The 14,987-nt window shown below is 26.6% G+C and overlaps 1 protein-coding gene across 2 annotated transcripts; it reads left to right on the top strand.

The window, feature by feature from the left end:
• Positions 1-882: 882 nt before the first annotated feature.
• On the top strand, positions 883-14,080 carry LOC107447158 (pre-mRNA processing factor 18). Of its 2 annotated transcripts, XM_016062004.4 has the most exons (10): positions 883-901; positions 970-1,083; positions 3,018-3,122; positions 3,217-3,285; positions 4,408-4,671; positions 5,659-5,730; positions 7,069-7,281; positions 9,886-10,003; positions 11,905-11,942; positions 13,903-14,080. In XM_016062004.4, the coding sequence occupies exons 2-10, from the start codon at positions 1,021-1,023 to the stop codon at positions 13,978-13,980; spliced, it is 1,020 nt and encodes a 339-aa protein (XP_015917490.1). In that variant the 5' UTR covers positions 883-901; positions 970-1,020; the 3' UTR covers positions 13,981-14,080. The 2 variants fall into 2 exon arrangements, with proteins under 2 accessions (XP_015917490.1, XP_015917491.1); XM_016062005.3 differs by lacking the exon at positions 883-901 and having other exon boundaries at positions 942-1,083.
• Positions 14,081-14,987: the final 907 nt, after the last annotated feature.

The following is a 14,987-nucleotide window of genomic DNA, read 5'->3' as shown; positions in this document are numbered from 1 at the left end:
TTGCAAAATCCATATTTAAAATTCGAGATATTTATCTATACCGAAAACAAACATAAAGCAGCTTTGGTTTTTTTCTAACGAGGAGTAAACAAAAATTTCATACAGTTTTTAACTAATTGTCTTCTTACCCAAATAAATCTCTTTACTTTTATTACTTAACTGATAGAAGTACACATATCTAATTTATAACTATATTTAAAATAAATACTAACAAAACTATTTGAAACCACGAGCATTTAATGAAAAAATTACACGATATTTAACTATTTATATCAGAAAAATATCAAAAGGGTATATCTTATTTTACTTATGAAAATGTAATAAAAATAAAAACCTAACACGAACTGGTTTAAGTGGTTTTTAGCAATAGTAACAGAATAAAAGAACTTGCAAAAGTAAAACGCAATAAACTGCATACATGCTTACCTCTTGCCTTTTCTCTTTCGTTGTACCATCTTTAAGAATTAAAAACGTTTCGACGGACTCACTGGGAAAAACTCGAACAAGGTAGAAATATTTACGGGTCAATATTCTATCGACTGAATAATCTTAAACTGAACTACTTGAAAGTGTGCCAAGTTCAAGTTCCCAGAAAAAAATCCTTTAGCTCCACCTACCGCTACTGTATTTCCTCCAATCAAATGTCGTCATGCAGGAATATCATTGCGACCATGTGGCTATAACTTTTAGATTAAAAAATAATTTGTTAAGAATTATCCATAAAACAAAAATTATTTTGTTTTCATGGATAAGATAATTATCCAGAAATTTTTGAATTGTTTTAATCAATATACATCTTTAGCACACAACGCTCATTTTTGAGATCAGTATTTTTTAAAATTTCTTTTGGCAACTTTTGATAATACTATTTGTAAACAGTAGTATCAACAGTAGTAGCAAAATGAAACGCAGAGCTATAAGCGATAAGCAGAGAGCTCGCAGCACTTAACTATACTCAATAGTAGCAAATTTTTAGCACCATATCCAAACCAGCGATTGAAAACGTTTTAATTAATATTAATGGATATAATTAAAGCTGAAATTGAGAGGAAAAAAAGATTTCTAGAAGAGAAAAATCTTGTGGTATTTTTCCTCTTCATTTAAATTACATTCATTAATTGCTGGCCTTTTCACCTTCACTTACTAAAACCCCATGATTAATGTACTAGTTAAAAATAACGAGAAAAAAAATATTTTTAAATTAATAGATTAGTTTAAATGGTCAGGAACTGTATGTTTTCCAAATATTAGTAAAAGAAGCTACTTTCAATTCAAATTCATTATGTTATATGCATTTAAACCTCTACGTATTTTTTTAAAAAAATATTTGCTCGTATTAGAACCCTTTGGTGCCGTGACGATAATAGTTGTATGTGATTAAGTATCGATTTTGAAAAGTCCTCCTTAAAAAATATAAATAATACCCAATTATAAAAATTCTACAGTTGGAAATTCATTCAAATTTACTTATACAAAATACGGGTATTCAATTGTTCTGAAACTCCTTGAAGTCGTTAGTGATTTCAAATTATGATATTTTATTTAACATTTAAATTTCGTTCAACTTAGCTGGTATTTGTGAAAAAATGTTCTTAAATTTTTATTATTTTCCTCTAGTGGTGGTAATCTTAAGCCCGTTTTCAGAACCTTTGGCAACTTCCAGGCAGCAGACTGCAAGAAACAGAAAGAAAAACATCTCAGAAAAGAACTAACTCATATCCTCCCCAAATAAACTTCTTTTCTTTCTTTTAAATTTCTGCATGTGCACCAGGACAGCTAAAAAAATTCTTGATTAGGACTAAAAGAATTTGTTAAGTTTTCTTTGAAACATAAAGAACTTTCATAGAAATTAATATATATATATATTTATATTTTTCCTGTTTTGAACATGATAGAAGGGGTAGTTCAGAAATTTTTTCATGTGATTTAGTTGTAAATATTACTAATTTTGGTCTATATTTTACTGTGTAAATATTTCATCATATTTTCTACCAAAATGGGCAATGTTCCTGTCAAGAATAGTTATCAAAAATCAGATTTCTGAGAAACTTTAACCTTAGATGTTTCTGGTCTTACCTGAAATTGTTGTTAGAATACTAAATACTCAATTTTCTGCTCTTATATTTTAATTATCTAATCATTGATTTGTTTAAAAAGATTTTGTGATAGTATAAAAATTGTGTAAAGTATAGTATCTAAAGTTGAATAATTATTGCTTTATCTACTGAAAATTTAGATTAGAGTTATGTAATTTTATCATCAAATTAAACTATTAATTTGAAATAAAAATCAAATTTATAAACATTTTTGCAATGCAACACAACTGCTTGAAAAGTAATGAAAATAAGGAAATACCTGACTTGTAACTTTTTCATTGTTTAAAATTTTCAGAGTTGGCAAAGTTTAGGACAGAATGAATTAATCCATGGTTTAAACCAGAGTTTCATCCATCTTGTCCAAAACTGTCTAAAACCCTTTTACTCAAATTATGTCTTAATTAAAAAAAAATATTGTGAAAAATGAAAGGTTAATTTTTGAACAAGAAACAAAATGAAGACAATTTTTTTAATTGAAGAAGTTTATTATTATTTTTAATATTGCATTATTTATCCTTATGCGAAACATAATTTATCAGCATTAAAAGCATATAAATATATTCATATTTAAGGGATAAAGTATTAATTTTTGCTGTTCAATGAATTGTGGAGCTTCAAAAGTTATAAATCTTTTCCTGTTTTGTTTTAGTAAGTTTAAGCAAATTGTACAAAAAAAATCAAATATTTATTAATATATGTAATTATATGTTACACATATAGAATTTTTACCTTTTTCCAAAGTTCAAGTTTTTGGACAGTTATAGTTAGTTTAGGGCAGTTTTAGTCAGTGTAGGACAATTTAAGATGGTTTAGGACATTAAAACCCAGGTGACCTGTCCAAAACCAGTTTAGTGCATCCAAAACCCCAACCCTTAATTTTACTATTTTGTTTGTTTCAAAAAGTGAATATTGATGTTACAGACTTCTGGGAAAAAATATTTCAAGAGAGGAGATTTAATCAAGCAAGTTGAAGAAGATTACTGGAAAAAACACTATCCCCAACAAGAAGATAATGAAATTAGTGAGGTATTATTTTAAGTAGAAAAAGAATATCAAAATATTCAAACGATGTTTTTATTATTTTATATTGATTTTGATCTTTAAACATTTCATTTTGCAGAATGAGAAGAAGCAAGCTGCTGAAAGCTCAAAGTCTAAAGAATCAGAAAATGCACTGCCTCGCAAAGAAGTATATATTTATAATTCTGAATGGTTTACATGGTTTTTAAAGAGCAAAATAAAGCATTTTTTTTCTTTTAATATAGCTGAAAAATAAATTTTATTCAAAATTCAGTTTTTTAATTACATTAAATTTGTAGCTAAACATTTTAAGAATTTTTTTGGCAAAGTTCTGTATTGCAGGTTTCTTAGTATAAGTAACCTTTTACTGAGTTTTTAATGAAAATTTAGGTCTCAATCTTATTGTAATTTTACGTGCATCGAAGTAGAAACGACTGGATTTGAATAAAGTTTTTTAAAAAATCTAAATTTGAAATTCTTGCAGAGAAAATATCATTTTTGTTAAAACTAAGACCACATATATTGCCTTGAAGAATAAATTGTGGCAAAAGAAAAAAGGTACTTTGGTATTATCCTGCGGCCTACGCTGGTGAAAATATGCAAATCCTTAGGCGCCACCATAATGAAAAGCAATTTCTAAAATAAACATTCTAAACACATTAAATTTTTCAAGCAATAATAAAGTAATAGTAACAAAAAAATTTAAGTGTAAAAATACATAATAAAAAATATAAAAATAATCAAAACAAAGTAAAAACTTTTATTATTTTTTTTTTTTTATAATATAGTTCACATGTTCAAGGCTAACATAGTAAATAGGATAAAATTTGCGATTATTGGTGCGAAAGCTACCTTTTGGCGATATTATTGGGTTAGGCGAAAGTACCAGAAAACAAATCCATTGTTTAATGTCTAGTCAATTTTATTAAGAAGAAATGTTTTCATTTCAATGAAATTATTGCAGGAGCTTTGGGAAAATTGTGTAAACGAGCTTCAAAAATAAGTTTATAGAATTTTTTTTTTTTTATAGCATGAGCTTTAAATGTACTCTTTCCTAGAGTTTCATTCTATTTTACTTAAATTAGAGAATATATGAAATATTGTACAATTAGTTAAAAGATGTAATGATTTTTTTTAAATATTTTATAGTTACGTGACCCTTTAAGTTTATAAAAATAGCTGTTTTCTAAGTTTGTATTTTATCAGATTTACTATGAAATATTTTTAAAAAATGATAACTAAAGAAATATTGTAGTGATGAAATGTAACTTACTTCTCTATGCTTGTTTAGGTTGTCAGGAGATTGAGAGAAAGACAAGAACCTATAATTTTATATGGTGAAACAGAATTTGAAGCTTTTCAAAGGTTAAGAAGGTTAGAAATCCTAGAACCTGAAGTTGATCGTGGCTTCAGAAATGATTTTCAAGAGGCTATGGAAAAAGTTGACCAGGCTTATCTAGATGAGTTAATGAAAACTCAAGGCAGTGTCGAAGATGGAAAATCTGTGAATGATGTAAAAGTAGAGGAGGAGAGCACATCTATGGAAGAAATAAAAGTAAAAAATATTTTCGTAGTCACAAAATAAGCTTTCAGTTATTTACATACAGTAGAACTTTGATTAACCTATGCCTTCGGGACAAGAGGTTTGTTGAAAAATCGAAATTGTCAGATAATTGGTGAGTCATTTTAAGTTAATGTTTTAATTTAAGCATTAAAGTACTCAAAATAAATAGTAGCTATAATAAAGTTTTTTTTAAGCTTTTTTTAGAAGTTTTTTTTTATGAAAGTAGGCTTTATATATAAAAAAAAAGATTTATTTCCTGTGAAGTTCAAAGCAAAGCGTAAAATGACTTTTAACTAATTACTTTAAAATTTCCAAACTATTATTACATTATGTTAACGATGAATAAAAAAAAATGTCAAAATAATTTGTCAAAAAATCAAAAAGCATAGTATAAATTTCAAAAAGTGAAGAAAAAATCATCTCAAACCTCTAAGTGTAAATATATTATTGTGTAGAACGGTAAACAAAGTATTATTTTCACTATTAAAATATGTTAGCAACATTTTCCTTTATAAATTATTGAATTAATAACTGCTTTGTTAATATATAATTTATGCAGAGTTAAATATGTATTATTTTTGATATAAAATAAAATTATTTTAAGTGTACTCAATATTTTAAAAAAAAGTACTCTTTGTAAGTTTTTACACAAAGGTACCCTAGAAGTTTTTAACACTCACCTGGGGGGGAGGTGATAGCACCTATGTTGGGAACCTAGGCACTAAACAATGATCTAAATCACATTTCTGAGGAGATATAAAGAATAAAATTCAATTTTTAGAGATGTTGACTTTTTTTTCTGAATATTTTCTGTTAACTCTGACTAAAAAAAGAAGTACAAGTTTTTTTTACCCATTATATTTATAAACATGTGTAAGACATCTTTTTTGAAAAATCTAAATTGAATTTTGGTGTATTAAATTATCTAAAATTTTAGAACATTCTTGCAATCTCAAAATTTTTTATTGTGTGTTTCAGACTGAAGCTAAAGAGAAGCTTGGGAAAGGAAATGACAGTGATGATGCTAAAGTCATCTTAAAATTTTTGCGGGTAAGAAACTCCTTAAAATAATTTAATTTTAAGTTGGATTGTTTAAATTAGTTACATAAAATCTATTAGCTTTCATTTTTAACTTTAAAAATTCTCTGTTCTAATAGTGTTTTGAATTGTTTCTGATTTTCATTGTTATCATTGAGACATTAATTGCTATTTCTGAACAAGTACATTAGCTTTCAGAAGTTTCAGCCTCCTAATAAAGTTCTCATGTACTTTTTTATTATTTAAAAACTAAACAAATATGATCTGTAACCATTATTTAGACAAATTATTTCCATCATTTTCACAAATAATCATAACATCATTTAGGAAAAATTTGGGTCGAGTGATAAACTGTTCACAAATTATAGTATCTTATGCATATGCTCACAATCCTTTTCATTTTAAAAATGGATCTTTCATAAAATTCTTACCTCTAAAAATTAAATCGATAACATCATAAATGCACAATTTTAAATTGCATTACTTTAAAATAGTTTTTTTTTTCCAAAAATATTCCAACAACATTTTGATCTGGTTTTTCAGATTTTCTAGATCGCTAAAGAATATCAATTATAAATCATCAACAAAAACCATTTTTATATTAAATAATTATACTTTTTTAAAAAAGAAAAATAGTAACTAAACACATTTCATAAGACTTTTGTTAAAAGACTATACATATGTATAGTTGTGGAGTAGTTAATTCAACTCTTGACAGATAAAAGATTAGTACAAATATGATGGAGCAGAACAATCCTCGAATGTACATTAGATTTGCACCTACGAAAAAAGAATTAAAAATGAAAAAATATTAATCCAACTATCACAAACAAACAAAAAAGAAAGATCAGTTTAAGTATTATCAATCAGGTATTCCCCCTATTTCGGAAAAATCTAAGGGAATATATACTACATCTTACATGACCAATTCATAAATTAAATTCCACAGCGTACTCATTGCATTTTCGAAATGAATATACTTCAGGATTATACAGTGGCTGTAATGTTTAAAATGACAACATAGTTTTTAACTTAACTCCGTGGTGAACAGCCCATGGGCTCACAAGGCCTACTGTGTCCATCCCAGTTATCTTACCTTAGATGCAGGAGCTGATATACAAGTTGGGTGGTCAGCCCCCAGTGTTTTGACCTGCCAATCTTTAATACAATCTAGACCCCAAACCTGTCGATCTTTTACAAAACTGTTACAAATATTATGCTTTTTGCTGTCACCATTTTTTAACACCCTTCATATTAATTTATGTTTTATTGCTGCTTTTGGTCTGTTTTCAATGTTTTGTTTTATTTTTTAAAATTAGCTGTAATAAAAAATTTACTTTTCTGTTTTAGTTTTTAATGCAAGTGTGGGGTCAAAAACTAAATTCTCGTTCAGAGAGTGAAAAGACAGGTATGAAGGGGAAAATGGCATCAGCCACCTACACTCAAACTCAAGACTATATAAGGCCTCTATTTCGACGCCTGAAGAAAGAAACTTGTCCTGAAGACATTTTAGAACATCTGATTTTAATTGTTAAATATATGCTGGACCTGAATTATGTAGAAGTAAATATGCTCACTGAGTTATATTCTAATTCTTTAAGTTTTGCGAAATTCTTACATTCTTTATCTGATTGGTTGGTCTTCACTGTTTAATTTACATGCAAAATTTAGTTAATTATGTACATATAAATTTTCAAACTTGCATGAATGTACAAGATGATTCTAAAAGAATTTATCAACTGATGGTTCCATTCTAAGCATAATAATCAGGGTAACATAATAAAATTTTGTTTATAAATATGATGTGTTATAGTCTCCAGAATAGTTCTTAAAGCAATTATCCTACTTTTATTATTACAGGTTATAATGACGCAATTTTAAAATGAAAGCATTTTTTTTTTATCAAATGGTGATTTTCATAGTAAACAAATTTAATTCATAGTAAACAAATTTAAATAGAGTTGGATTGTTTGTGGCATGTAAAATGGCAGATCTATGTGAAAGAAAAAATGCTAAGTTGAATTACAACTCCTATTTTTTATTTCCTTTTTTAATGTTTTATAACTAATATTTTATTAATTAAATGATTTATTAATTTCCATTGATGGAACATTAATATTTTTAGAAATGAATAGTTTATTATGAATAATTAAACGTTTTTTTTTTCTAGTTTTAAATAGATGTGTGGTTTTAATCCAAGAATAGATGTCACAATCATATTTCTTGTGTAAGTTTTCATTATCAAAAATGACCATAAGTCAGTTTTAAAGTGTCTTTTTCTAATGAAAGTTTGATGGAAAAAAATAATTAAAGAAATGGTGAGAGAAGGTTTCCAAATCCGATGAGAATTTTTTACTTTGAAGAAGTAATCTGCATTGTAATTTGAAAAATAATGTAAGTGCTTCACGATAAATTTCGATAAAAATGGCTTGATTACTATTTTCTTTCTATTACTAATGTTATGAACACTAAAACAGAATTTGAAAAAACTGTTGAAAGAAATTTATTTTTTTTAAAAATTTTGTAATGTGTTTATTATACAAAAATGCCAAATATATAAAAATCTCAATGTTGAACTTTTTGTCCCTTATGTTAATTTTTTATTGCACTGTAATAATCGCCTACTTTATATGTTTCGTGTTCTCACCAACATAATAACCGGAAAATGCTACACACAACTTGAGTTGAAATATTCATTTAAATTNATGATATAGGTGTGTGGTTTTAATTCATGAATAGATGGCACAATCATCTTTCTTGTGCAAGTTTTCATTATCAAAATTGACAAGAAGTCAGTTTTAAAGTGTCTTTTTCTAATGAAAGTTTGATGGAAAAAAATAATTAAAGAAATGGTGAGAGAAGGTTTCCAAATCCGATGAGAATTTTTTACTTTGAAGAAGTAATCTGCATTGTAATTTGAAAAATAATGTAAGTGCTTCACGATAAATTTCGATAAAAATGGCTTGATTACTATTTTCTTTCTATTACTAATGTTATGAACACTAAAACAGAATTTGAAAAAACTGTTGAAAGAAATTTATTTTTTTTAAAAATTTTGTAATGTGTTTATTATACAAAAATGCCAAATATATAAAAATCTCAATGTTGAACTTTTTGTCCCTTATGTTAATTTTTTATTGCACTGTAATAATCGCCTACTTTATATGTTTCGTGTTCTCACCAACATAATAACCGGAAAATGCTACACACAACTTGAGTTGAAATATTCATTTAAATTTATTGTGTAGAGGACAGTTTTTCTACCTGAGTTACAAAATGAACACTTTAACCATAAATAATATTCAAGAATATTTTTTATAATGAATTACATTGCAATGTTGAAGATTTCCCCCATAAAAAACGAAAATGTGCTCTTAAAATTATTTAAGTGACCCGCATACTTCTATGAACAGATTTAATATATTTCAATTTATTCGAAATAACTTGATGTTCAAAAAAAATTCTTTTTCAATGAACCTTAAATTAATCAAATAATAGCATTGCGTTTTTTATTTTATTTTAGGATTTCATTTATTATTAGCAAAAATGGATTTCAATTGTTTTCTTAAATGATCAGTTATTAAATGCAGTAGTCAAATTCTTTTAGTTGGTTAAAATTTAAATGATTTAATTTGATTTCTAAGTTACTATACAGTGTTTTTATGGGAAAGGTAGTTAATGTTTACTGTATACTTAAGCACATTTCTATACAATGTGATTTGAACTCAGAAAGTATTGAAACAATAAATAGTGAATCACCCTTAGTTCTTTTTCAAACAACAATATACTATTTCATGATGTAGAATAATAAAAAACTGAAAAATAAAGAAGTATGATTTAAGAAATGTGTATATTTTGTATTAGTTTAATAAGTTATGAGAAATTATAATTTTGAAATTGCGAATAGCATTTAACTCTATGCTTTTTGATGGATTGAAAAACTTTCGACTTTAGTCATTTTCACTTCTTATTTCATATATCAATCAGACAAAGTAAAATGAATGGGTAAAAGAATAAGTTAGAAAGAAAAAATAGCCTAAGATTTTGTTTGAAAAACTTAAAATTTAGATATGTAATTTAAAATGTAAGTAAACTTATAAATTTGAAATATAATTTAAAATTTTGCTTTATGTTATGATTGTTGTAAGGGTAATTTTTTACTTCTAGGCAAATGCTGCATACTTGCAGATGGCAATTGGTAATGCCCCATGGCCTATTGGTGTGACTATGGTGGGTATCCACGCAAGAACTGGTCGAGAAAAGATTTTTTCAAGAAATATTGCCCGTATCCTTCCTTAATGCTTTATTTTCATTTCAAAGTATTTGTGACAAATTAGCTCGTGCCATACAATTTTTCTTTTAATCTATCCAATTTAGTTCATTTTATTAAGATCTATTACTGATAACGAAGCTATTATTATTTTCATTTGCATAATTATTTATTTTTAGCAACAAAATTTTAGATGAATCAATGAATTGATTTTTCAAAGTCATAATTTTGTTCATAATTCAATGTTTCATTTTCGCTATGTCATTAAATATTAAATAGTTCAAGAATTATAGCTTTTAGACAAATTTCTTATTAGTTTGTATTATTTCTTATAAAATTAATAAAGTTATGCCTGAGCGTACATTATGTTAATTATTTCTTTAAACAAGTAATGCATAGATCCTTAATAAATGTTAGAATAAATATTTTAAGGGAATAATTGTCAGGTATTTTTCATTTTTTTTTTTTTTAAATTGGTTCTCTTAAATTTTTATTTGCTTTTTTTATTAGGCTAGGCACAGTAAAAACCTTTTTTTTTTAATTCAGTGAATAGAAATTGTCATATTTATAATATTTTCTCAGTTATATCCCTTCCAAATTAAAATTTACTTTGTAATAACCAATGTCAATGCTTCAAAATGTCAGATATTAAATTTTTGAAATTATGGAGGTAAAGTGTTGAATGAAATACTTTCATGTCCATGACATGGCATTAGTTTGATGAAAGCAGTTTTTTGCCCAATTTTTGGCTGTCTCTAGTATTAGTCAAGTGCACAATATTTGACTAATATTGACCTTTGTTTTGGGATTACATGAGCCACATGAATACAAAAAGCAGGCTTGCATATTTCTTCTTTTTAAAGTAATTGCACACGTTGACTAGGTAAAAATTTTAATTGTTAAGCAAAAATAGTTTAATTTAAATGCTTTAAAGCATAAATTGTGCAGAAATATTTCCTTAAATATTTAGATGTGATTTTTGCATGAGGCCTTTTTCACAAAGTTTTGCTAGGAAGGTTTTTACAAACTTGTGCAAAAGTTTAAGGCTAGTAGCCTATATCCGTATTTTTACACATTAAACCGTTTGTACAGATTATTCTAGATTGCACAGTAACCTTTGGTTGCTATTGATAAATGTTCCCATCAAATAAATCACTAACTCTTTGTTAAGTAATCTGTAGACATTGCTATTCTGCAATTATCATATTTATAAGGAACCCTCACTTTACAAAAATAGTGCCTCTGCTTAAAGTTGGCTTATTTAAATGTAAACTAGATAATCTGGGATCATGTAAGCAAGATAGCTCTTTGTCAAGCTATCAGCAATCACATATCTGGAAAAAAATGCATATAAATCCATAGAAAAGCAGTTGCCCAAGAAAAACTATTATATATTAAGATTCATGTTATCTAAAAGATGGTCATATGATCTCCAACAACCCCAATGGCGCAGATTAAACATATGTCTAACTGAAAAAGGAACCAATGTCAGTTGGGAAGACTCATATAAACTTGAAAGGAAATCTCAACTTACTCAGAGCATGAAAAAAAAATGTAGTTAACCTTTAATAAATCTTTCCTCACAGTGGTCTTTTATATTCTTTAAAAATTTTCAAAGCATGCATTTTTTGTATAATTTAAAAAAAAATTTATGTGTCTGTGAAAAATTTAGACAGAATACCTCACATTGTTTCATTATTAGTCAAAGTTGATTCATTACATATATTAGAAAACAATGTTTACTACTTTGGATTTTCCCAAATTTGTATCAGCTTACAAATTATGCAACTTTGTAAGTATTAGATTTTAAAATTATTTGGATCCTTATCTATATTACATGATTCTTGATTCTTCTTTCTTTTTTTTTCTTTCTAATTTGATTTCCTGATTTTGTACTTACCTTAACTAATTTACAGATGTACTCAATGATGAAACTCAAAGAAAATTTATTCAAGTATGAAATAATTTATTATTTTAGTTTAACATAAGTGCAATAATTAAAAGATTTTATTGATATGCTCTTTATAATTTTGCAAAGCTTATAAATGTTTTGCACACTATTCTATGGTATTTCTGATGATTCTCTGATTTAATCTTTCTTAGAATAATAATTTTGAATTTCAAGTCAAAATTTTTATATAAAAATATAAATAAAATTAGTTGAATAAAATGATTTATGGATAAAAGCCATTTTTCAATTAATTGTGCAATTTTTATATAAAATTGTGCATTGCACAAAAATTGTAAGCACAAAATTTAACATTTCTAGGTTTTTGCTTAGGGCTTTTTTTTAATTTTAATTTATTGAACTAATAAAGTCAATTTTTGTAGATAGGTTTTAAATATGTTATTGAGCCAATTATTTTTTTTCTGGGTAGGAATACCTAACTGTTATTCTTTTTATTTTAAATATAAAAACGTAGGGTCACTTGCCCCTACCAACCTTTAGATGAGGAAGTATATCTGTGATTGTTTATATCTTCCCTATATTCCCTCATTCTTCTTTTAACGCATAAGATAAAAGCTTCTAAATATTTTCCTTATTGATATTTAAATAGTAGTGAATAGTGACATATTTTGTGTGATGTTTCAGGGGGTAGTTTGTCCACATTATCTCTTTTTTTTCCCCCATTTCTATTCATAAAGGATTTTTGGTGATAGTAGTTTATTATTTATTGCTTATTTGAGTCTTTCATTTTCTCTTTGAAGTTAAAACAATAACGGGAGAATTATTTTAAACAAATTTTTAAAATTGTTTTTTCTCAAAATCATTATGTCCTTTTGATCCCCTAGGCTTCTGTTGCCTCTGGTACTAGTATAATGTCTCTAGACAGACTACTATAAATGACTATTCTTTTAGGAAGATTATATAAAAAAGTAATAACAATTAAAAGCATTAATAATAATAAAAACATTAATAATAATTGAACAAACCAAAATTTCAAGCTTAAGTTTGGTCTAGCACAGGGTGTTCCAACTTGCATGTGGCAGGGGGCCGAAATTAAAAACCCCAGTCAAATGGCGGGCCGAAACTTTAGCACAATTTTATATAGGACTCTTTTATGTTTAAAGGAATATTAAATATCACTGTCAGATTGTTATCAAAGTTTTTTCAATATTAAAAAGCAAAATAACAAGCATTACAAGTATTGCTTGTTATGTATCATTTTGAATCTTCTCTTAATCAGAAACTTAGTGACAAGATTTTTTTCTTTTAAATTTAATTTTGTGATTAACATTTTTAATTAACATTTTTGCTACTCATTAGAAATTATAGGAACAACAACAACAAATTCTCGAGCATCTGAAAGTAATTTTTTTTTCTTTTTCGCTCATGCGATATTCAGTTTAAGGAATTTAAATAAAACATGATATTCATTCCCTATTTTAGGCATCTTAAAATTTACAAATGTAAATAATTTCGTCCAAAATTAGTGGTTTCAAAAAGTTAAATGGGAGGATTTCTTTGAGAAAATTTCTGATATGCACATGCTGAATTATATTCACAAAATACAAAAAAAAATAAATAAATAAATAAAAAAGAGCAACATACACGATTATTTTTGAATTTGAATAAATATTTTCTTGGATGCAGAACCTGAGAAATAAATTTTTTGCAGCGTTGGTATGTTAAATTTCACAGAAACGAAGAAATTAGGTTTATTTAAAGAAAGGTATTCTAAACCCATATAGATTTTTTTCAAAAATTGTCCCCCCCAAAAAACCCGACAACTAATATATTTTAGTTCTCGGGCCACAAAAAAGAGCTTAGCGGGCTACCAGTTGGTAACCACTGGTCTAGCATATGAAATATTTTTTTGAATTAGTAATGCCAGTATAATTTTCTCTGGATCTTTTTTATTAAACCATAAAGCTTTCGTCACAATTATCATTTAATTTTTTATCCTTTTTAGGGTTTGAAAAGATTGATGACTCAATGCCAGAGATTTTTTCCTACAGATCCCTCCCGCTCCGTTGAATATAATGCTTAAAAAGAAACTCCATTTCTTTTGTTGTATCATATGTATATAATGTGTGTTTGTTATTGTGGCTTTGTATGTGGGAATGCATTAAATAATTTTATTTCATTAAGTCTTGAATTACATTTCTTGAAACAACATTTTATGTATGAATAGGATTTTTTTTTTTATTCTTCTTCTTCATAATAATATTTTTAGAAACTGTGTTTAACTGAAATTTGTCTTATTTGTTAGCTTATAGTATAATAGTTCTTGATTTTAAAATTTCAAAAGTGCAGTGTTCAGTTCAGCAGTAGAATGGCTTCTCACTTAATAAAAATTTTTGAATATTTTTGCTTTAAAAAAAACTGCATAATAAAAAGTCCTTTCCCATAAATATTGTCATTGAATGTAAAAAAATGCAAAAGAATGAAATTTATTGCAACCATAGTTAGGTAATATAGACGTAAGCTGTACACGGATACATTGGCAGATATTCTCCAATTTTGCTGATAGTTTTTTGATATTTATTGTAATATTTTTAAAAAAAGTATCCGCAAAAAAAAACATTTACGGAGGAAAAAATAAAATAAGAAGCAGGCGAAAACATACATAAACATAATTTATGCAAGGTAAAAGAAAGTTGTATTACCGAAGAGAAAAGAACTGTTCATTTTTGCCCAAGAATTAGTGATCCCATCATTAGCAGACAAGCAAACAACGGGACATGACTATTGCTTTACTACAAAAATAAAAAATTACGGTGACAGTAGGAAATCTTTTAATGTAATTTCGTTTGTTAATAAAAATGAAACATTGTTGCCCAAGTTTGACACAAAAATTAAATATGGTTTTTGCTGTGAAGGAGAATTACGCGCTCGAAATTATTAATATTACTTAATTTTTAGCATGATAATAATTACTTAAGGCCAATGCAGTTCTTTAATTTTATTTTTATATATAACTAGTACTTATATATGACTACAGTCAACCCTCGATATCTCGAACTTGAAGGGAGAGGAGAAAAAATTCGAGATACC

This window comes from Parasteatoda tepidariorum, chromosome 8 (genome assembly GCF_043381705.1).
Source record: "Parasteatoda tepidariorum isolate YZ-2023 chromosome 8, CAS_Ptep_4.0, whole genome shotgun sequence".
Classification (NCBI taxonomy): Eukaryota; Metazoa; Arthropoda; class Arachnida; order Araneae; family Theridiidae; genus Parasteatoda; species Parasteatoda tepidariorum.
Note: the sequence above shows the minus strand (reverse complement) of the source record. Positions and strands in the feature narration are given on the sequence as shown.